The sequence below is a fragment of the Mustela nigripes genome, chromosome 17 (assembly GCF_022355385.1).
Source record: "Mustela nigripes isolate SB6536 chromosome 17, MUSNIG.SB6536, whole genome shotgun sequence".
Taxonomy (NCBI): domain Eukaryota; kingdom Metazoa; phylum Chordata; class Mammalia; order Carnivora; family Mustelidae; genus Mustela; species Mustela nigripes.
In genome coordinates, this window is record NC_081573.1 from 19903694 (window position 1) to 19928867 (window position 25174).

Here is a 25174-nt window from a genome sequence, read left to right on the forward strand (position 1 = left end):
TGAAGTTTTAAGAACTTCATGTGCGTCTGTGCTCAGTCAAGTTGGAGAGCCACAGCGTAGCCTTGCTATTCCAAATGTCTGTGGTCGGGGAGTACCAGTATCACCCGGGACTTTCTTAGAAACAGGATCTCTGGCCCTCTCCAACACCTACCGAGCCAGAATCTGTGTTTTCATATAATCCCCAGGTTATTTGTATGTAGGTCACACTTTGAGAAGCACCACACCAGAAATCATCAATGCTGTTTACATCCTTCCCAGAAAGGGAGGAAGCTGTCTGTCTCTATGGTCTTTTTCTTAGTTGCTGTACAATGTTTGTTCAGTTTTAAATTGCTTGGCTTAGTAGTATGACCACTCTTGATCACCGCTATCTTCATGTCAGTAGCCTCTCCTGGTGTTCTGCCATCTACCTTTCTGGCCTTCTTGAAATTTTCAGTCTCTTGTAAACTCTTCCTTTTAAAAGCAACGCTTCTCTGGCTCATGGCTCCCTGTTTCCACTGATATCCTGATGGCTCATGAGTTTTTAATGCCCAGGCATAGCTCCTGACCTCCAGGTCCCATGTGGCCAATGCCTATTCGACATTTCCAGATGTGCAAGCATCTCCAACCCAACTTGTTAAAAAAAAGAAACTTTTTCTAACCCCCAAACCTGTTTTTCGTCCCTTGCGCCTAATCACCTAATTGTTCAAGTCAAGACCCTAGGAGCCAAACGTGGTTTCTCCAGTGTCATGTAATCCATATGTCTAAATAGTGAGTCCTTTGGACTTGACCCTAAATATCTCTAAACTTGCCTGACTTTTCTCCCCTTCTATTGCCAAGTTACCCTTTCCTTGTCAGGATCATTTTAACGGCCTCTTAGCTGATGGCTTCACCTGCATCCCTGCCCCAACCTCCATCCCTGCCCTGTGTCCTTGTCTGCCCAGTCCACCCTCCATGTAATAACCAGAGCGGTCTTCTTAAAACAGAGCTCCGCTGGTGACTTTGTGGCTTTATATAAAAATCAAGCTCCTTAGACACAGTTACAATGATGGCCATGAGTCAGTTTCCATTTACCTGTCCAGCCTCATCTCTGCATCCTTTTTGTAAACTTCAGGGGTTTTGCGGGTGTCTCCTTGTACTGTCTTTGTCTGACTTCCCTGCTATTCAGTCTTTGAATTTCAGCTTCCATGATCCTTGCTGCCTAGTATTTATACCCTCGTAGACTCCCTTCATACTGAACCCTCGCTGTTCTGTGTGATCGATAGGGTATGGTGGAAATGACTTGTAGGGCTTAAAAGACATCCCAATTTCAGCCTTAGCCTCTCTTGGATTGCTCACTTCAGGGCCCCCAACCACCATGTTGCAAGGGCACTCAAACAGCCAGTGGAGAAGGCCACCTGGGCAGCAGCTGGCCTCTGGCCCAGCGCTAGCTTCGAGGGGGGAGGTCAGCCAACTCCGGGTCAGCCTTCAGATAACTGCAACCTCATGAGAGATCCCGAGCTGGAAATGCCCATCTGTGCCACTCCCGAATACCTCACCGGAAACAATAAGGATTATACATGTTTATTGTGGTTTTGAGTTTGGGGGTAATTTTGTTACACGATGATAGGTAATCAGTCCGTTAGTATTCCTCTGTGTGGTTTTATTTAACTCTTCCCCTCTGATTGGACATTTAGGTTATTTCTAGCTTTATCCTATTACAAGCAATGCTGTAGAGACTATCTTTATAGTTTTGTAATTCTTTAGGACATATTTCAGGAAACAGAATTGCTAGAAGTCGTATTTTAAATGATGATACACACTGGCAAACGACATTCCAAAAAGGTTAATGATTCCATTACTCTACACTTCCATGGATGTGTATCACAGTGTTGATTTCTTCACGCCCTTGCCAACAATGGATACTTTGAATCTTGGCCAATCTTCTGCGACAGATGAGGGATCACTTAACATGCTCTGTGTGAGGCGGAGACAGTGGGGTTAGGGGTTTATTGGCTGTTTGCGTTTCTTTTTCTAGGATTTGTGTTTTTTGTGTTCTTTGACCGGTCATTGATTCAATGTTGACACAAGGGATTATTCCCAGATTACAGATATCAGCCTTTAGTTTTATGCCCTGCAGATGTTTCCTCATTCTCGAATGCCTCGCCAGGTGTCTTGCTACCTAGCAATTTTCCATTTTTATGTTGTCAAATCTGTCACCTTTCCTTTATAGTTTCTGGGTTTTTCCATCATGCTAGGAAAACTTTTCCCATTGCAAGATGATAAAATTTTAAAAATAGTTTCTTATAATTTTTAGAAATGTGGCATCTTTTTAATACGGGGTGAGATGGGGATCTGACATAATTTCTTTCTAGCTGGTTGGTTGACTGCTTCATCATTATTCTTAATCTACTGCTTTCTTAATCTACTGTCACCTCCTAATCCCATATGTCTATGGCCTGTTTGTTAACTCACTTCACTATGTTTAAGTGACTTAAAAAAGGAATTCTGTTGAAAAGTTCAACATATTCACAATTACTGTTTCTTTATAGAAAGCTTTGATAATTGCAAGAACAAGTGCCCCTTTATTATACTTCTTTTAAACATGTCTTGGTAAGTTTTTCGTATTTACTCACTCAGAGGAACTTTATAATCATTTATCAGTTTTTTCTTTCCTTTTTTTTTTTTTTTTTGTTTTTTTTTTTTCCCCCCCCCCTTCCAAATTTTTATTTAAATTCTAGTTAATGTATAGTGCAATATTGGTTTCAGGAGTAGAATTGAGTGATTTATCACTTCCATACAACACCTGGTGCTCATCATAAGTGTCTTCCTTTTTTTTTTTTTTTTTTTTTAAAGATTTTATTTATTTATTTGTCAGAGAGAGAGCAAGCGAGAGCGAGCACAGGCAGACAGAGTGGCAGGCAGAGTCAGAGGGAGAAGCAGGCTCCCTGCGGAGCAAGGAGCCCGATGTGGGACTCGATCCCAGGACGCCGGGATCATGACCTGAGCCGAAGGCAGCTGTTTAACCACTGAGCCACCCAGGCGTCCCCATAAGTGTCTTCCTTAATACCCATCACCTACTTAGCCCATCTCCCCAACCCCTTCCCCTCCAGCAACCCTCAAGTTTGTTCTCCATAGTTAAGAGTCTGTTTTCTGGTTTGTGTGTGTGTTTCTCTCTCTTTTTTCCTTGCTCCTATGTTCATCTGTTTTGTTTTGTTTTTTTAATTCCACCTGTGAGTGAAGTCATGTGGTATTTGTCTTTCTCTGACTTATTTCACTAAGCACAATACCGTCTAGATCCAGCCACGTTGTTGCAAATGGCAAAATTTCATTCTTTTTGATGGCTTGAGTGTTATTTTACTCTGTGTGTGTGTGTGTGTATCACATCTTCTTTATCCATTCATCAGTCAGTGGACACTTGGGCTCCTTCCATAATTTGGCTGTTAATGCTGCTGTAAACATCACAGTGCATGTACCTCTTTGAATCTGTATTTTTGTATCCTTTGGTAATTACCTAGCAGTGCAATCACTGGATCACAGTGATTTATTTCTAGCTCTGTTTTTAACTTCTTGAGGAACCTCCATACTGTTTTCCACAGTGGCTGCACCAGTTTGCATTCCTACCAACATGTAAGAGGGTTCCCCTTTCTCCGCATCCTCGCCAACATCTGTCATTTCCTGACTTGTTAATTTTAGCCATTCTGATGGTGTGAGGTGGTGTCTCACTGGTTTTGATTTGTATTTCCCTAATGATGAGTGATGTTGAGCATCTTTTCACGTGCCCGTTGGCCATCTGGATGTCTTTTATGGAAAAATCTCTGTTCATGTCTTCTGCCCATTTCTTAACTGGATTGTTTTTCTTTCTTTAAAAAAAAAGTAAAGATTTTGTATATTTATTTGTCAGAGAGAGAGAATGTGAGCAAGCACAAGTAGGGGGAGCAGCAGACAGAGGGAGAAGCAGACTCCTTGCTGAGCAAGGAGCAGGATGTGAGACTCGATCCCAGGACTCCAGGATCATGACCTGAGCTGAAGGCAGATGCTTAACCAGCTGAACCACCCAGGTGCCCCTGGATTGTTTTTTGGGTGTTGAGTTTGATAAGTTCTTCATAGATTTTGGAAGTGTGAAGTCAGATACTGGAAGTACCCTTTACCAGATATGTCATTTGCAAATACTTTTCCTATTCCGTAGGCCCCTTTTTAGTTTTGTTGAATGTTTCCTTTGCTTTGCGGAAGCTTCTTCTCTTGATGAAGTTCCAATAGTTCATTTTTTGCTTTTGTTTCCCTTGCCTCGGGCAGCGTGTCCAGTAAGAAGTTACTATGGCCAAAGTCAGAGAGGTGGCTGCCTGTATTCTCAGATTTTGATGATTTTCCTATGTCATATTTAGGTCTTTCATCCCTTTTGAGTTTATTTTTGTGTATAGTGTATGAGAACAGCCCGGTTTCATTCTGCACTTCTTCCAGTTTTCCCAGCACCGTTTATTGCAAAGACTTATCTTTTCTTCCCCTGGACATTCTTTCCTGCTTTGTCGAAAATTAGTTGACCATAGAGTTGTGGGTCCATTATTCTGTTCCATTGGTCTGTGTGTCTGTTTTTATGCCAGGACCATACTGTCTTGATGACGACAGCTTTGTAATAGAGCTTGAAGTCCTGAATCATGATGCCTCCTGCTTTGCTTTTCTTATTCAGAATTGCTTTGGTTATTCTGGGTTTTTTGTAGTTCCACGCAAATTTTAGGATTGTTTGTTCTGTCAAAAACGCAGCTGGTATTTTGGTAGGGATTGTATTAAATGTGTAGATTGCTTTGGGTAGCATAGACTAAAATTTTAACAGTGTTTGTTCTTCCAATCCATGAGCATGGAATGTTTTTCCATTCTTTTGGGTCCTCTTCCATTTCTTTCATGTTCTGTAGTTTTTAGAATACAGATCTTTTACCTCTTTGATTCTGTTTATTCCTAGTATCTTCCTGGTTTGGGTGCGGTTGTACTTGGGAACATCCCCTTGGTTTCTTCTTCTGCTGCTTCCTTACTGGTTATTTACAAATTTTCAACAAAGAATCCATGGAGGTTTTTACTGGCATCGTATAAAATGCATAGAAACGTTTGGGTGAAGTGAGATCTTTCTGATGCTGGGTATACTTTTATAGGAACGTGTATTCAGGTGAGGACAGTTTGGCCAACCACCTGTGTTCTTCTAACCGTGCTTTCATCCAATTCCTGTTTTTCTACAAGCGTTGACTTTTCAGGTGTCTTTTTTTTTTTTTTTAATATTTTATTTATTCACCTGACAGAAATCACAAGTAGGCGGAGAGGTAGGCAGAGAGAGAGAGAGAGAGAGAGCGAGCAGGAAGCAGGCTCCCCGCTGAGCAGAGAGCCCGATGCGGGACTCGATCCCAGAACTCTGGGATCATGACCTGAGCCGAAGGCCTTAGGCCGAAGGCCTTAACCCACTTAACCTGCAGGTGCCCCTCAGGTGTCTTGATAAAAGAGCAGACTTTTTACTCTCAGACCTTTATTGGATAAAAATTATAGACACATACATATATTTAGCTAAAGTAAATATAAATGGAAATCCTAGTATTTTCTGCCTGGATGCCAACGGATTGTTCTATACATTCCTTGTGTAAGACCCATACACGATTCTGCGGCAACAGGCCATGCCTAAAGCCCTCCTCTGGGCCCAGCTCGGCGTGCTTCCTTTTAGGGAAGATGTGCCAAGTCCAAGGGAATGCTTCCTCACTGCTTACAAATCGTTACAGAGCTGCACAGAATTGACTATACTCGAGGCCTTCCCTTTAAGACATTTGTCCACAGAGGGGCGCCTGGGTGGCTAGGTTGGTTAAGCCTCTGACTCTTGATTTCAGCTCAGGTTGTGATCTCAGGGTCATGGGATCAAGCCACAGGACAGGTGCCTTGCTGGACCTGGAACCTGCTTATGATTCTCTTCTTTCCCTCTTCCTCCACTCCCTACCCCTGCTATGCACTCATATGGCACTCTCTCTCTCTCTCTAAAAAAAAAAAAAAAAGATATTTGTCAGTATATGGTTCCTTTCCTGTGAGATTCTTTAGAAAAGCATTATGAAATATTGTTAGTATTGATTTTTTTTCTGCCTTTGATCAACTTTGTAATAACTAGATTTGTAGTGTTTAAACAGTGAAATTCAGGGGCACCTGACTGGCTCAGTTGGTAGAGCATGGGACTCTTGATCTCGGGGTTGTGAAATCAAGCCCCATGTTGGATATGGAGCCTCCCTAAAATAAAAAATAAAATAGAGAAATTCACAGGCAGATCAGCATTGGTGCACAATTACTGACTCTTTCTTTCTTTTTTTTTTTTTTTAAGATTTTATTTATTTATTTGACAGAGAGAGAGAGAGATCACAAGTAGGCAGAGAGGCAGGTGGGGTGGGGGGCGGTGAAGCAGGCTCCCCGCTGAACAGAGACCCCAATGCGGGGTTTGATCCCAGGGTCCAGAGACCATGACCTGAGCCAAAGGCAGAGGCTTAACCCACTGAGCCACCCAGGCACCCACAATTACTGACTCTTAACATTAACAGTACTTCAGCATTACCAATTTTGTTTCATTATCCTCCTTCATACCTGCTACTCCTACCTCTCCTGTCTCTTCTTCCCACCTACACCTTCTTTTTCCATTTCCATGGCTAGAAGAACTGTTGTACTTCTCTATTTCAAATGAGGACATGAATAGTCAAGTTATTCAATTAAAGCAGATGGTGGTTCTTTATCATACAAGCTTTTTGCCAAATGTGACGATTCCTCGATGTTGGCTGTTCTGGTCCACAGACCAGTGGCCCTGGCTGGCCTTCCCAGTTTGTTCCTTTGGACTGCTCAAATGTCACTCCCTGCAACAGGCATAATACAACAGGTGTCTGAACTCCTAGAAGTACACATTTCCTACCAACGGATGCCAAAGCGTATTGTCTGGCTTGGGAGTTTTTCCGTAGGAAGAAGTAGGACTTTGAGCCAGAAATATATATGTTTCTAACACTCTCAAACTAAGTTATTTTATCCTGCCTTCAATCATGGCTAACCTAGCATGGGGCTGGATTTTTTCACTAACACTAAGTGTTCCTCAGCAGCCCTCCTGAGTCCACCCATGAATCTCAGTAAGCCAGCGGGAGGGACTCCTTCTGTGGAAAATTCGCAGGTATGGCCGCAGCTCTCCAGACCTGCCAGCCAGGGCTCACCGGACCCCAGCAGCCGTGTGGAGTGTGAACTGGGTGTATTCAGCACTGTAGGGATCCCCGCACGATGAGGGAGCAGATGCAGCCATCTCGGAGAGGTTTTTATTCAAAATCTCTTGAGGACCTTTTGAATTTTCAGTCTGGATACCAGAAAACCGCTTGCAGTGGTATCCTACTCTCCTGGCAATGGTATCCTACTCTCCCGGCAATGATCGCCAACCAGGTCATTTATCTAGAAGCCTGGCTGAGGATTCAGTATTAAACAGGGTACGGCTTAGCTGCCCGAAGCCTCACCTCAAAAACAGTGGCTTCCGGAAGACGTTTATTTCTGTCATGGAGGCAGCCCAGCTCCACAGTCTCAGGGACCCCGGGTCTGTGTCAGGGCTCTGCTCTCCCCAGGATGTCACACTCGTTACTGTAGTCAGCTCTTCACCACAGTCACAAAACAGACAGCAGGAAACCAAAGGGAAGGGGAGGGAGCTCAACCCAGTAGTTTCATGTCACTTCTGCTCATACCCCATTAACCTTCCTTTGGTCACACGGCCTTGCCTAAGCCACAAGGAAGATTGGGAAGCCGGCTAGCCACGTGCGCCCTTCTAGAAACCCTCCCACCGTGGGAGAGAGTGGGTGTTGGGGAACACGTGAGAGCGTCTGCCACAGCTCACACGGGAGGTACTTTCTTCCGAGGGGCGAGGTTGAACTGTGCTGTGTCATTAGTTTCGTCTCTGCGGATCACAAACTCCAGGAGCACCAGCAGTACAGAATCCCTTTCTATAGTAGAGTGTGGGAATGGTTCACAACCGTGAAACAGACCCAGAGCAATTCACAGTTTACGTATGTTGTGAAGGGTCCCAACTCAAGCCAAAACATTATCGAACTGGCTACTAACTGAGGATTCCCTAGCTGTCAGTACCCCCCACCAACAACCCTGGCTTTATGGAAGCGTGTACATTTCTTTCTTTTTTTTTTTTTTAAACTGGAAATTTATCTTAGATGCGACGTGTCTACAATATTCTAGGTACTGAGAGATAGGTTTGCCTTTTTTGGTATCGGTTAAGGGATAGGATATTTTGAGTATCCTTCCCCAAAACACAAGCCAGCATGGTTCTTAGGTTAGTTTCTAAGGTTGTAGCAAGAATCTTTGCTACCAGCATTTATAAGGCCAAGTTTAATCTCCAATGCCCTCACAGTTAATGCGCCAAACGAAACAACCACCGTCGAGCTCCTCGATGGCCAGGCCCTCTCGTTGCCTAGTCACTAACCTTCCCAACTGCCCTGCGAGCTCTGAGTAGTACCTTCTGTTCTACTGATGAAGAAATGGGCTCAGGAAAGGTGGAATGTCTTGCTCAAGGTCACATGGCTGGGAAGCCAGTTCTGTCCCGAGCTGAGTCAGGACTTGACCAAGTGTTTTATGGACAGTCTCGTTTGACCCATGGGTCTCTGTGAGGCCGGTATTAGACTGGTGGCCCAACATTTCACAAAACAGAAGAAAGAGCCGAACTTCTAAAAGATTAGAGAGGGTCCAGCCAGGCCGTGTTCCAAACCGGTGGTAGCTGCAGTGCCCCCGGCGCCCGGTGTGCGGCTCAGGTGGGCTGTCTCCCCAACATTTCTCCCCAGTTTCAGATGGGAACGTGGTGCCTGCTTTCCCATGGGGAAGAGTCACACTTAGTTTTTTTCCTGCTATTTCGAAGTTTAGTTTTAAACATTGTCGGGCTGTATGGCTGCTTCATCAGCATTTGCTCACCAGGATTCAAAGTGACTCCAGCTGGGCACAGGTTCTGAAGAGCCTTATTTTAGATTTTTTGTCCTATACGGTGATACTCCACATGGACTCCAGTATCAGCATTCTAGAAAGACACCACCTCATCACCTGTGTTCTGCTTCACACTGGAGAAGGCCTGAAACAATGAAGGTAACCTTGAAACCACTGGTTTACTTAATTAAGACTGGTTGGGGTTTTTTTGGTACCATGTTAGCTATAGAAGATCAGACATAAATACAGCTTAAGATTTGAACCACGTCCTGCTGTACTTTTTCTCAAGCCTGAAATAGAATTTTCTAACACCTTTTGTGGTTGGAAATGCTGAATTTAAATAGGACTGCAGATATAAACAAAAAGAGCAAGATGTGGATTGATGTGCCTATTTCAGTAGAGTGCAGCCACATTATTTCTGAAATACAGATACAAAAATTGACAAACTGACAAGTGGGAAATACAGAAATCTGGAGATGTGCACTGTAGTGACAATAGGCCTTTAAATAACGCTATTAGGTACTAATAAAAGACCTGAGAAACGAGTAACTTATGTTGTCGAGGGTCTCTCCAGGTCATAGTTTTTAAGAATAATAAAAACCCCATTTCATCATTATTCGTACCAGTGGCAATGACACAGATAAGTTTTCATTTCATTTTTCTTTTTAACAAAGGATAAAGCTGAGAAATCAGATGAGGTAACTAGGTGAGTCTGAGCTTGTGGTCAAGGATTCATTTTCTTCTGATTTGTGGAAGTCAGACTCCATCTATCCAACGTGCAATGTCCTTTCCAAACAAAGGACCCAGGTACCTCAGTATTACCATGGAAGTCCCTGGCTTACGTTTAGTTTTGTAACGTGTTAAGCAATGGTGCCTTCACTAACTGGTCGAAGTGACAATTGGTGTGAATGTGGTTGAGTTAGGAAGCCAAAAGACAGCAACATTTGGTAATTTAGTTACGAAATGGTAAGAATTTATATTAGATGCCTAAAATCAAACTCTTTAATTCAAAGGAAGATCTACTATCTACTTTTGTAAGGCAAACAAGTGAAGTGGTGATTACCCATTACTGGAAAAAACACTCAAGGAGACAAGAAAAACTGAGTAGGTCAGAATCTTATACTTAGGGTTTGTGTAGGAAAATGCAGCACCACAACATGAGGTCCAGTCCCCAGTCCAATACATGGACTGGGTCTTGCTGCGCAGGTGGGACTCCGGAAATTGATCATGAACCTTACTTACAGTCATTTGGATTTTAAGCTATAAACCCAAACACACTACCTAAGCAAGCCTGTCCTATGGCATCGATTAGAAACTTTTCTAGGAAACTACAGGGCTGAAAATGTCCGTTTTACATTTTGGTGGCTAATGTGGAAGACATCTAGGAAGGAAAGGACTCTTCACTCTGCCAGTTAGGTCAACAGACCGACACTAAAGCAAGCCACAACCTCCTTGAATGTGGCATTAGGCTTGGACAAGCTGTTCTCCTTCACCAAGAGGCACATCAAACACTCTCAATTCTGGATCCTGGATTCCTCTGTCATCTGTCGGCAGGGTGAGGGGCTCAGCTCCAGCGGTTACCCAGTTACCAGGCACAGTGGTCAACCGTGCGGGTGGAACAGCCAGGCCGGTTGAAGCGCCCAGGCCGCCGAGAGGGTGAAGCAGGCAGCGGACGGGCAACACTGTCAGGCCGTTGGGAGAAAACAAGGCAGGACTTTTTATAGCAGCATTATTTAGTTTCTTATTTAATCGTGCACTGTTATTTTAAACAAATTGTGTGTGGCTCTAAATAGCAGAGATGATGAAATAGGTTAAAGTCATAAATTATGGATAAGGGCTGTGGAAGAACAGGAAGACTTTATAAAAATTACAGAGGGAGAAATAATAATGATTTAGCTAGAAAACAGTGCTATAAAAAGCTTTCTCTATAAAAAGGTTTTTTTCCCTTTTTTCTTTCTGGTAGTTTTAAAGCACAGGTCATACCATTGTTCCAGCTCAGAGGTCAGCCAACTTTTTCTCTGGAACTATTTATTGTCTGACAAATGGTACGTAATTTGGGCTTCGTGGGCCATACGGTCTCTGTCTCAACTCCTGGACGCCCCTGTTGGACATTGAACATAGTCATGTGCCAGTGGAAACCAACGGGTGTGGCTTTACTCTAGTCACAAACACAAGTGGTAGGCCAGAACAGAAGCCAGAGTGTAGTTTGGTTCAATAGACCAGCACAGTCCAACAGGAAAATGATGTTGGCCACATGTGGAATTTAAAATCTTCTGATAGCTACATTAGAGAAGTAAAATCAGGTAAAATTATTTTAATAGTCTATTTTATTTAAACCCAAGTGTCATTTCAACATGTGCTATAAAAGCTATTAGTAACACTTTACCGAGGTGCCTGGGTGGCTCAGTTGTTAAGCATCTGCCTTTGGCTTAGGTGATGATCCCAGAATCCTGGGATCGAGTCCCACGTCTGGCTCCCTGTTCCGCAGGAAGCCTGCTTCTCTCTCTCCCACTGCCCCTACTTCTGTTCCCTCTCTGTGTCTTTGCCAAATGAGTAAATAAAATTTTTTTAAAATATTTTATTTATTTATTTGACAGAGAGAAATCACAAGTAGACGGAGAGGCAGGCAGAGAGAGAGAGAGAGAGAGAGAAGCCGGCTCCCTGCTGAGCAGAGAGCCCGATGCGGGACCCGATCCCAGGACCCTGAAATCATGACCTGAGCCGAAGGCAGCGGCTTAACCCACTGAGCCACCTAGGCGCCCTAAGTAAATAAAATCTTAAAAAAAACCACACTACCTTTTTTGTACTAAGTTTTCAAAACTGTGTGTACTGTACACTCACAGCACACTTGTCAGGTCTCAGCTGCTTGAAAGCCACACGTGGTTCGTGGCTACCAACCTGCAGTATTAACGTTCTGGAACTTCTATGCTGGGCTTTCCATAACCAGTGTGGTTTGATGACAAAGTACTGGCATTTGCTTCTTACAAAATAGGGGATGGGATTACATTGCTGCAAGGGATAAAGAACAAGATTACAGCTACTGAGAAGAAGTATGTGGCCTCAGACACTTTAAGCTGAGCTGGCCTAGGATGTTGGGGCACAAATGGGTAAATGAGAGCAATGACAGAGTTGGATGATGTTAGTGTCACGTGTCAGTGCAACAAACAAATCTAGTTAAAAAAAAAAAAGCTGTGATATAGACCACAAAATCATCAAGGTGTAAATATACCACTGTAGATTTTGGCCTTCAGTAAAAAAATGCTGATTGTTATTAACATAGCTGGTCTTCAGCACTGTCACTATCAGAATTGAAGGTGTCTAAAAATGATTGGGAAGATAAAAATGGAAAACCGTGTAGCAGGAAAGAAAAAGAGCTTCAAAAGTAGACTGAATTTTTATAATGATTAAAATGATCTAAGTGCTTTTCCAATTATTTTTGTATAACAGGGTTTAATGCTCGTTGATAATTTACCAAGTTCCCAAAGGGTAATCTTAAGCCATAATCGTAAGCTTAAGCCTTGAGAAGTTCTTCAGTATTTAAACCTAACTTTCCAAGTTATCAAATCAACATTTCTAGGATAAAAATGGATAGAACCTTTTGGTAAGAAAACGTAGAGGCAAGTGTTTTTAACAAAAAATTTATTACCAAAATACAATATTAAAGTCAATACATGACAAACTCCTGTAAAGCAAAATAAATTATTCTAACATTGTACAGTATTTCCAAAGGTAGTTAAAGAAGCACTATAGACCTTGCTTCACTGTTTGTGGAACAGATGAACTGTTCTACCATGAACACAGTCCTAGAGTTTTAGGCTTTAAGGCATGCAGCTTGATGTGCAGGATAATTTTACAAAATGCAAATCATCCTATTTTAATAAGATACAGTGTCGGAATTAACTGTAGTCTTTACATGTCAGTGTTCCAGAAATTTTTAGACTTTGGCTATAGAAGCAATGCCATAGTGTTACACAATACTCATTTCTTAAAAAAATACATGTATTCATGTCCATGAATATCAAACTCAAATTTCTATTAAATATATTTTATAGAATATTACTTAGAGCACCTTGCTGTACAATAAAAAAAGATTAAATAAGTGTCTATGAAAACTAAAAATATAATAAGTCTCAATAGAGAAGCCTGCTTGTCTTTGTCAAGCCAAGTACATTGTGGGAAGATACAATGTAAACATGGGTGCCCACCATCTGCTTTGTGAGAAACGACAGAAAATAAAGAAGCCACCAATAACTACCTCAAATAGGATGAGAGATCTAGAACAAAGGCTTCCATCAGTGCCCATACACTGCACCGGACACAGAACTAAAGTCTACAGGCAGGGCACTGGGAGAACAGTGGGGCCGCCCACCACCTTCTGGGTTATTAGAGGAGGAGAAAAATGCTGGCCCCCTGGAAAGTATTACTTGTAATCATCAGAATGCATCATCTTGTCCCCTTTCCACCTTTGCCTCATATCTAGTACATTTCTTTTAAAAACTATTTTTACTATCAAATCTTAGAACTCCAAAGTGGAAAACAAATACTATGAGCTTTATTATGGCAAAAGATCTACTACAAGTAAAATGTTATTCCTATAAGGAGAATTCCTGCTGATTATTGAAATAGCTATCTCTTCTACAATTAAAATTGCATACTTAGCCTTCATTATTACTTTTAGAAATGTTCAATTGTTTGTAGTAGAGACACTGTTCACTTAAGGCTTGCCACAAAATGCTAACAGGAAGGTACAGAACACCCATGGCATATAGGTCCTCCTATCGTCCCGGGGAAAGCGTGTGAGGATATTCTAGGCTAGAATCGGATGAATGTGAAAGATTTTGAACTTCTGGATTAATTTTTTCTCCATGAGTTAGGTAAATTACAAATCCATGATTCCAAATGGAAAATTTAAGTAACAATCAATGGAAGTGGTTTAGGGAACTGAAATTTAGAAAGTCACTATTGATGTTTTTGGGATTTTGGGGGGTTATTAATATTTTCCAAATGATTACATGAAATAAAAACCAAGGAAACGTTATAAAACAAAATCTGGCTACTAAGGTGGTTAATTTTCAGAGTAGGTGGTAAAAATGGAACCACTTAAAATACTTAAATTTGAAATGAAATATAATTGTATTTTAATTCTGAAAACATGAGAAAATATAAATCCACATGCAGTGAATTTGGGTAATATAATTTAGTATATATATAAGTTCATTTTATCTTTTTAAAAACCACCTATCAGAAATGAAGTAACTCTCATAAATAAGTTAAAGCTACCTAAATCAAACAGCTGCAAAGTTAGGATCAATTCTGTTTAAATATCATCAACATGAGATTATAAAAAAATTTAAACAATGTTTCAAGATGGCCTGGCCCCACTTGAGTAGTTCCTGATATGACTTTAAAAACATTCATTCATTCAACCCATACCTGGAGTTTGGGAATTCTTTCCTAAAGGTGTCTACAGAGTACTCCACTCAAGAAATTGTTTTCAGTGTGTTCTAAGGTTATCACAGTCACAGCCTCAGCACTAGAAGGTGTTAGAAATCAAGTTCAGGAAGAGCACCATGAAGATGGTGCACTGCGTGGTGCACCCGCCTTTTGACTTGTGCGCAGAATTTACTTTGACAAAACAACACAAAAATAAATGATCAGCACTACCAAAGCGAAAACAAAACACCCCTGTTCTCTTCACTTCGAACACACTATACTAAAACGGTGTAACTGATGAGAAGCTTACATGTATCCTGCGGCGAGTTTTAGAGCAAAAGCACTGGTCGTTGGTCTTCCACATGTCCTACTGCCCACTGACAGAATGGAATATCCGAGCTGGGAGAAACCCTGTGGACTTGCCAAATGTTTGTTATTAAAAGTTTTATAAACAACCTGAATTTTTACTAGAGTGTAGCCACATCTGATTATACCTCTCGTGCTAAGTACAACTAGATTAATAAGCTTCCGGAAGAGTCAGATCTCCTCATTTTAAGAGGATTCTGAATTTCACCACTCTTCCCCCAAATGATTTTTACTTAAGAGTTCCAAGTACTTCCAAGGTCTAATGATCAAATGCAGCTTTTCATACTTTGTTGCCTGAATAGACCTTTGTGATACCACACTTGGTCTGGTTTGGGAAAGAGGACTACAGAGCCCGTGTAGGTACGGAGAAAACGGCGGTGTTCTGTCAGGCACTTTGAAAAGAGCCTTTGGGAATGTGCTGCGCTAAAGGAGTTCCCATTTTCACGAACCTTCTCATTTGGTTTGAGGCTGGTGGGAACTCACCTATTTTCTCCTTTGCTCACAAGAAATTCCCTGTAAATTTAAGACAGTAAGTTACGTCTTAAATGCCTACTTATACTCTGGATTTGGATTCAGAGGTTTCTTTAAGAAGTAATGTTTCTTAAAAAAAAAAAAAAAAAAAAAAAAGAGAAGTACTGTATCTTAGATTGAGCATAGGATTAATTCCTATCAATTTGGGGGAAGATTTAGGTAGATCATTTCAAAGCCCTCTGGTGATCTTTTCCTTGTTGACTCTGTTGGTGACAGTGAAAACCCCTCAAGAGAGCAGCTTCCCACCGCCCCCAAGAGGCCTGTCCCTCTAGAGCTGGCACGTCCAAGTTCAGAAGGAAGAAGAAAAACAACTCTGCTTAAGATTGTGACACTTCTACAACAAGTTTTAGCATAGTTCCAGAAAAGCTCTTTCTTAATTCTTTTGCTTGCATTTCTACACTATGATAAGCTTTGAATAATAAATACACTCAATACTCAGAAGAGGTAACAGGGTTAACACAGGGTTATGTCTTTGCTTCATGCTCAAACCACTTCCCCTCACTCAGAATATTTAAATATCATTAGCGTGTATCCACTTGGAATTTTATTACACTGCAAATTTGGTTCTGAAGTCACATGCGTCTCCTCAAAAAAACCAAAAACCAAAACCCAAATACCACACCAACTACTTCTTCTGTGTCTAGTAAGTTACTTCAGTTACTTGATAGCGCAAAGGGGAAACCGTGGTTTAAAGGATTTCTCTTCTACCGTGTTCCTCTTCAAGACATTGTTCAATCTAATTTGTGTTTAAAGTGGTGCCGTGGTCCTTATTTAGGATGATGTTTACAATCTCACCTTCATGCTCTTTCATATGATCCAAGAGATTTTCTTTGCTGGTAGATTCGAAGCCACAGATACAACAACAGAAGAGTAAGACACAATACTCCATGCCAGGAGGCGCCAGACTGGAGTTTTTTTCTAAACTATATGAGGTATTACTTGTAGGGCTCAGTTTCTCATTGTCGTTGGAAGCGACGACTTCGGCAGGAGCCTGGGAAATCAGCTCTGAGGATGATATCAAATTTTCCGAACTTCCAGTGACAGGATCGGCTCTTTCCTCGCTGCTGTTTAAGAGCGTCTTTGCAGGGGATCTCCCCAGAACTCTTAAAAACAAAACACAACACACCAAACGCTGAGCTGGTTATACTGTAAGACTAGCAGGTTTAGGGACGCCTGGGTGGCTCAGTGGGTTAAGCCGCTGCTTTCGGCTCAGGTCATGATCTCAGGGTACTGGGATCGAGTCCCACATCGGGCTCTCTGCTCAGCAGGGAGCCTGCTTCCTCCTCTCTCTCTCTGCCTGCCTCTCTGCCTACTTGTAATCTCTCTCTGTCAAATAAATAAATAAAATCTTTAATTAAAAAAAAAAAAAAGACTAGCAGGTTTAACTTTCACTTTAGCTTACATACAACAGGGAAAGGGGGAGGATCAGGTACCTGCCGCTCTGTGAAATGGCGTCATTGATGGCCTTGTTCACTTGTTCGTAGTTGTAATTTTGGTCACTTGCATGCTTCCACATGTGAGACTTCAAAGACGGAGGATGGCTGCACACATACCCACACAGAGAGCATCTGAAAGACACATGTGAGAGACAGAACGATCCCGTGACATCACTCGAAGAATTATAGTGATTCTGTAACAGTTATGAAATTCCTTCTCTGGAAGCCTTATGAGACATCCTATCTCCCTAAACCTAAGACATTACTGATTGTAAGAGACGTATTGATTTCGGAGGCTAAAGTGTCCTAGAAGAGATATCTGAGAATCAATAAAATTAAGTGTTTTCTGTTATAAAAAATTTATTAGCATCATGACAAACATCCCAGATTACTTTGGCTATTACAGTTATTTGGAAAGATTTCTAATATAGTAAAATACAACATCTTTGCTCTAAATTACTTAAATAACTACACAAAGAAAGAAAAATACATAAAATCAATACTCTATACCACTCTATTTTTTAAGAAAGTAAAAAGGGGGCACCTGGATGGCTCAGTTGGCCAAACGTCTGCCTTTGGCACAGGTCATGATCCCAAAGTCCTAGGATCGAGCCCAGCATCAGGCTCCTTGCTCAGTGGGGAGTCTATTTGTCCCTCTCCCTCAACCCCTTCCCCCCGCTCATGCTCTCTCTCCAAAAAAAAAAATCTTTAAAAAAAAAAAAAAAAAAAAAGAAAGACTGTGAAAAGGAATTAAATAACTTTAACATGAACTCTGCTTATTTACAGATCCACAGAAAATGGAAGTAGTCCTTAAAAGCATCAGCAATTTAGATTTCATAAATAAAACTGTTAATTAGTAATTAAAAAAAATTTCTATTCAAAATAACATTTGTTTCACATAACTGGTTATACTTGGTAAAATCTGAACAGAGTGAAGTATTTAAAAAAAAGTAAAAAAAAATAGACTTTTTGGGAATAAATTCTTTTAGCACTTTTAGGTTTATCCCTTTTCCCCTGCATCCAGTTCTCCCTCTTAGTAACATCTTGCATCAGTGTGAAGTACCAGTTAGAAATAGTGAACCAAAATGGATACACCATTATTAACAGCTGACTGTTCACTGCTGGTGTTACACAGTTCTGTCACAGTTCTGTGACAATGCATAATGTCACGTATCCACCATGACAAATCCTAAAGGATAATTTCCCGGCCTGAAACATCCCCTGTGCTCTATGTATTCAGCCCTCCCACCCTCTTAATCCCTGTCACTGAGTCTTTTGCTGTCTCCATAGTTTTGCCTTTTCTAGAATGACACAGTTGGAATCATACAGAATGTGGGCCTAAGGACTGGTTTCTTTCATGAAGCCATATGTAGTTAAAGTTCCTTCATGTGTTTTCATGCCTGAGAGTTCTTATCACCAAATAATAGTCCACTGTCCAGATGCACCATAATTTGTTTATCCATTCACCTTCTAAAGGATACCTGGGCTGCTTCTGTATTTCGGTGATCATGAATAAAGTTGCTGTAAACATACATGGGCAGCTTTTTCGATGGATATGAATTTTCATCTTTTGGGTAAATACCTATGAACACAACTGCTGGAGTGGATGGTAAAATTATGTTTATTTTTTATTTCATTTTTATTTTTCAAGATTTTATTTTTAATTAATCTCTATACCGAACGTGGGGCCTGAACTCCCAACCCTGAGACCAAGAGTCGCATGTTCTATGGAAGGACCCAGCCAGGTGCCCTGCAAATACAGTTTGTAAAAGAAATTTTTGTTGAATACTTCAGCAGAAGCCTAACAAATCAGCTAACTTAGCTGAACTCTTCACAACAATAAGAGACATGCTCACTAATAATGAAACACAAAGAAAACAAAAGGGCACAAGTAAATACAATTAAACAGGCAAGGTCTGAACTCTCCCTCTAACCTGCCTTCAACTTTATGACAGAAGCAGCAGTATTAGCTTTTATTACACGTCCTGAGGCATCAGGTCCAAGGCCAGTGAAGGGCCTTCTACCTCAGGAAACACTAGGCCATTTAAAGGCAATAAACGTGCAATTCCTGGAAGAACTTCCATAAATTCAAACATAAAAAAGATGTCCAATTTTCATTAATAAGCAGAAAAATGCATCATGCCCACAAGCCTGACAGGTGAGTAAGTCTGATAATGCCATTTTTGTAGAGATGTGAAGAAATGGAAATGTCTGTAAGAACAAGCACTCTGGAGAGTAATTCTTTGAAGAATGAAGAGGGGCACATATCTGTGACCATGTAGTACAGATGTAGTATAGATGTAGTATAACAAGAATAAAGATATTCTTGTTTTCACCAGGGCACATATGCAAGAATCATCATCACTGTAGCCATGACGAGTTTAAAAAAAAAAAAAAAGGATGCAACTCACAGCCACTGTTTTCCCACAAGAAAATGGAAATAAAATGGTTTATCTTCTTCCTTCCTTTCTTTTTAAAGATTTTACTTATTTATGTGGCAAAGAGAGACACAGCAAGAGAGGAACACAAGCAGGGGGGGTGGCAGACTGAGAAAGAAGCAGGATCCCCGAGAAAGGAGCCCGATGTGGGGCTCGATCCCAGGACCCCAGGATCATGACCTGAGTCGAAGGCAGACGCTTAATGACTGAGCCATCCAGGTGCCCCCAAATGGTTTATTTTCATATAAAGGAACATTATACTCTGCCTAAAATGAAAGAACTAGATGTATACTTATCACTATGAACCAATGTCAATAATGATCAATGAAAAGAAAAAGTAACAAAAAGATTTGTTTAGTATATCATTTAAATAAATTGTGAAAATACCAAAACCAGTATATATTAATATATACATATAAGTGTACACACACACACACAGTCTTGAAAAAATGTTAGGAAATGATACATATTAGTATCAGGACAATGGGAAGGAAGGGAAGAAGTTTTAGCTGTCCCTGTTTTACTTCTTCAAAATGTGGTAAGATGTTTGAAAGGTTTTAGTATTTAAAATATTTTAAAACTGTTATCCCAATCTCTTTAAGACTTTATAGCTTGCATAATAATTTTATGATTGGCCATTTTATTTTGCCTACATATATATATATATATATATACACACACATACATATATATATATACACACACATACATATCTCTATATATCTGGGATGCAGTACTTTTCTCTTTTTAAGTGGCCTCCACACCAGAGCCCAACAAGGGGCTTGAACTCACAGCCCTAAGATCAAGACCTGAGCTGAAAAGAAGAGTTGGACACTTAACTGACTGAGCCACCCAGGCACCCCATGAGTGCAGTACTTTTCTGACACATTCCAATAAATCTGTTTCACTAATGTCTAGAAAAGGGCTGGCAGCTGGTGATCACTCCCATCTCCATGCCATTAAGCTCAGCGTCCATGTCTGACTATACTTGCTACACTGTGGGGTTAAGTGTGCTTTGGTACAGTCCCTGGACTGGTCCCTTGAAAGGAGAGACTGCCCTGCACCACTGTGGCCTGGCACCCAGGTCTACTACACTGAGCAAGTGGGAGTGAAACAGCCAAGGCCAAGAGATGCCCACTCATTCCCATCAGAACTTTCACCAAGCACAATGCCTCAATGGATGTCAAACACTGCCATAGTAATTTATAATATACACACCTTTATAATTGTACTAGAAAAGGGGGAAATATACATAAACTTCTGACTCTTCAGATTACTTGTCTCCTTGTATGGATTAAGACTCTTGCCCTGAAACCTCACTGGAAAACTCTGTACCCAGATGAACAGCAGAATGCTGCACGTCAAAGCATCCTCTGAATGAAAAGTCAGTCTTATCCAATGAGAACTTTATACTTCGAGAAAAATGGGCCAAAAAGAAATGTCAGAAATTGCAAACTTATCCCACTGGAGCATCTCCAATATTACTCAAATCTTTTAAAAATAAGAGCAGTGAATTATTCAGTTAAAGAATAGATTTTTTTTTTTAAAGCAAACGAACTTTAGAATAGTTTTAGAGTTTTACAAAAAAGTTGAGTTCTTCCTATTGTTAACATCTTTTACTGCTGAAGTATATCTATCATAAATAAGAAGCCAAAGTTGATACATTATTATTATTAACTAAAGTTCATACTGTATTCAGATTTCCTTGGTTTTCTCCTTTTTCTACTCCAGAATCCTATCTAGGATACCATGTTACATTCCTATCTAGGATACCATGTGACATTTAGTCATCATATATCCTCTGATCTTCCAGACTTTAATAGTTTCTCAGACTTTGAAGAATACTGGTCAGATATTTTGTAGAATGTCCCTCAATTTGGGTTTGTCTGATGTCTTTGTCATGTTTAGGGTAGGGTAATGGGCTTGCTGGGGGAGGAAAACCAAGGGGTATAGTGCTATTCTCATCACATAATACTGTCACAACATGAACAATGTTGGTGCTGACCTTGAGGTCAAGTTTCTCCACAGGAAAGCTAGGCTTTATCTCCTTTCCACCCTGCACACTTAGGAATCAAAGTCACAACGTGCAGCCCACACCTCACTTAAAAGAGTGGGAATTATAGTCTACCTCCTGACAGCAGAGTTATCTATGTAAAATCACTGGGAATTTTGCACAGGAGCTTTCCCTATTCTCATCCATTTATTTATTCAATCATTAATGTCAGTATGGACTGCTGCATATTTTATAGTCTGGGATATAATTCAATACTACATTACTTATTTTACTGCTGAAATCAGTGGGGGCTCCTCCAACTGGCTCCCATGTCCTGCTGACATACTCCCATTGTTTTGTCTGTTGAGCACGTCCCTTACTTTTTGGCACTACAATCTGCTCCAGGCTTACTTATCTACCTATGTGGATCAGTCATTTCTCTAAGCCATTTGTCTTTTTCCTTTTATTGGTATTAGAAACCAAGATTTGGGTGTTCAATTTCCCCCCCTTTTTTTAGACTTACTTATTTTAGAAAGAGAGTGAGCTTGCATGGTGGAGCAGAGGGTGCAGACGGAGAGGGAGAATCCAAGCAGACTCCCCACTGAGCATGGGGCCCGATGCGGGGCTCCATCTTAACAACCCTGAGATCATGACCTTAGCTGAAATCAAGAGTTGGATGCTTAACTGAAAGAGACACTCAGGCGCCCCTGAATTGCTTTATTTTTATAAATAACTTATTTCCTGACTTCAAAAATTCACTGTGGAAAATTAGAAATACGCCAAAGTATACAAAGAAAACAAAAATCACTTATAGCTTAACCACTAGATGTAACCAGTATTATTTTGATGTGTGCTTCCAAATCTTTTTTTTTTTTAAAGATTTTATTTATTTATTTGACTGACAGATTACAACTGACACAACTGACTGACAGAGAGGCAGGCAGAGAGAGAGAGAAGGGAGGAAGCAGGCTCCCCGCTGAGCAGAGAGCCCGCCGTGGGGCCCGATCCCAGGACGCTGGGATCATGACCTGAGCTGAAGGCAGAGGCTTTAACCCACTGAGCCACCCAGGCGCCCCTGTGCTTCCCAATCTTAAGATAGTTTATAAAATTGGAATCATGCAGATTAACTGTTTTGTTAATATTCCTCAATATGACTTAAATTTTCTATGATAAAATATTTATGGCTGCCCACAATTCCATTCCTGATGAAACTGATGAAATTCGATCCATAATTCCCTATCAAGTTATGCAAAACATGTAATTCTAAAAACTGACAATCAAACAACAACATCAACAACAACAAAAAACCAACAAAACAAAACAAACAAACAAAAAAAACCCCTGACAATCATGACCTTCTGGTTTCAGGTCCAGCCCCTAAGAAGATTTGACAGTAACTGATGACTTGCTGGCTGTTAGACCCGAGTATAAGAGTTAAAAACATGGAGGGACACAATCACAGGGGACCCTCCATACGTTTTTGAATTTAACTCCTGGAGTTCTATCAGGCTCTTAGTGAATGTTGGAGAAAAATCCTTCTATGTCTTGGCAGGTGGAGAGTTAAAAGAACCACTTCAAAATATGCCATATCATTCGGTCCTTAACATGGTCCAACTCTAGGACAAATGCTTTAACCAGATCCTCACCTGCTGGAGTTTACCGAAGCACCAGTGGCCTGAGGGAAGGCAAATACCCAACTGCAGCTCACTCCAGCTATCTTGTCCCACAAAGATGGGGACTGAGAAGCACATGTGAAGTTCTGTCCGGAGGCACAGACTCACTACACAACTAACACCCAATCACAGGACTATAGAATGCATCCCCTTGCCCCACATAGTACCTATTTACAGCACTGCTGTTTACCTAGCTCATCACGCCTGGCTATCAAGAAAAAAATGACAAAATTTAATACTAAGAGATAAAAACTGAAGCTTAAAGAGACACAGCAAGCGTCAGAACAAGACTGACATATGGTGGGACATTGGAATGATTTGTGACTTACACAACTGGTGATTTACACAACTATGATTAATATGCTGAGAGTGCTAGTAAGCACAATACTCAGTGTGCAATAACAGATGGGTAGTGAAAGCAGAGAGATAAAAAGTCTAATAACAAAGAACCAAAAACACGCACAAAAACCTGGAGATAAAAAATATGTTGCAATAATGAAGAATGCCTTTAAGGGGCTTATTAGTAGACGGGACATGACTGAGGAAAGAATTTCTGAGCTTAATGATATCTCAGTAGAAATCTCCAAAATTGGAAAGCAAAGAGAAAAGACACTGGAAAAAACAAACAAAAATATACAACCAAAAAAGGTGTAACATGCATGTAACAGGAATAGAGAGAATAAAAGAAAGAAATAGAGGAAATATTTTTAAACAATAATAACTGAGAATTTCCCCAAATTAATGTCAGACACCAAACTGCAAGTCTAAGAAGCTCAGAGAATACCAAGCAGAATAAACGGCAGAAGAACTACATGTAGGCATATTATTTTTGAACTATAAAAAATAAAAGAAAAAAATTACAAAAGAAGCCAGAGGGAAAAAATACTTTAACTATAAAAGAGTGAAGGTAAGAATTTTATCTGACTTCTCAGAAATCAGACAAACAAGAGAATGGAGTGAAATACTTCAAGTATTGAGGGAAAAAAACAACCAACCTAGAATTCTGTAGCCAGAAAAATTTTTCTTCAAAAGTAAATCAAGGCTATCTTAGACAGACAAAAAAACTGAAGCACTTTGCTGCCAGCAGACCAGCAAGAAATTGTCTTACAAGAAATGTTAACATTTACAAGTATTTCTCCAGAAAGAAGGCAAATGATATAGGCCAGAAATGTGGATGTACATAAGGAAAGAAAGAGAATATTTAACAAACCCTCATTTTTCTTATTCTTAATTGATCTAATAACAATTTGCTCAAAATAATATCAATAATGTACCTGATTATATATGCTTATGTATGTGTACACACACACACACCATTATGTATAAATGAAATTAATGACAGAAATGATACAAGGATGGGAGAGAAGAATTAGATTATTATTAGGATTTTTAAAGATTTTATTTATTTATTTGACAGAGAGAGAGAGACAGTGAGAGAAGGAACACAAGCAGGGGGAGTGGATCCCAGGACCCTGGGATCATGACCTGTGCTGTAGGCAGATGCTTAACGACTGAGTCACCCAGGTGCCCAGGATTAGGATTATTTTATTATACGGTACTTGTATTCCCCATGAAGTTGGTGTGATGTTATCTGAATGTGGATCTGGATTAGTTGTAAATGTATATTGCAATGTCTAGGGAAACCACTACTAAAAAGTAAAAAAAAGTAGTGTAACTGATAAGCTAAAAAAGAAAAGAAAATGAAATCATACCACATCTTCAATCAAAAACACAAATGGCAGAGAAAGAGCAAAAGAAAAAACAAGAACAAAGAACAAAGGCAACAAACAGAAAATAGTAACAAATACGGTAAATATAAATTCAGTGATAGCAACAATAATTTTGAACAGCAGTGGTCTAACAATACCAATTACAAGACAGAGGTAGTTGGGAGTGGGTTAAAGACAAGAATCAACCACATGTTGTCCATAAAAAACCCATTTTAACTACAAATACACACAGAGATGAAAAGTAGCTGGATGGAGATACATACACCACACTAATATAATTATAAGAAAGCAAGAGTCCTCTATTCATTTTAGACAAGGCTGACTTCAGAGTAAAGGAAAGTGATCATGATTTGAGGAAAAAGAGGGGTACTACATAATGATAAAGGGGTCAATTCTCCAAGACAGATGGCCGTTAATATGGTGTGCCAAACAAAAGATGAAACTATATGAGGCAAAAACTGATAGAACTGCAAGGAGGAACAGATGAACCCACTATTGTAGTGGAAGACTTAAGCAGCACCTATCACAGATCGGCAGACATCACTGAATTCAGTACCACCACTTATCAGCTGGGTATAACTGACATCTATAGACTACTTCACCCAACAGCGGCAGAATACAAATTCTCAAACTCACATGGAATATTCACCCAGACACACCACAC

General features: G+C 40.4%; 1 protein-coding gene across 3 annotated transcripts in view; it reads right to left on the bottom strand.

The window, feature by feature from the left end:
• Window positions 1–12532: 12532 nt before the first annotated feature.
• The window catches only part of ZNF507 (zinc finger protein 507), a 40215-nt gene continuing 27573 nt past the window's right edge, over window positions 12533–25174 (bottom strand). For all 3 annotated transcript variants that reach the window (XM_059381449.1, XM_059381448.1, XM_059381447.1), the window contains 2 exons: window positions 16674–16808; window positions 12533–16343 (listed from right to left, as the gene is read on the bottom strand). In XM_059381449.1, coding sequence (XP_059237432.1) covers window positions 15977–16343; window positions 16674–16808 — 502 coding nt within the window. In that variant the 3' untranslated portion in view covers window positions 12533–15976. The remainder of the gene's footprint in view (window positions 16344–16673; window positions 16809–25174) is intronic.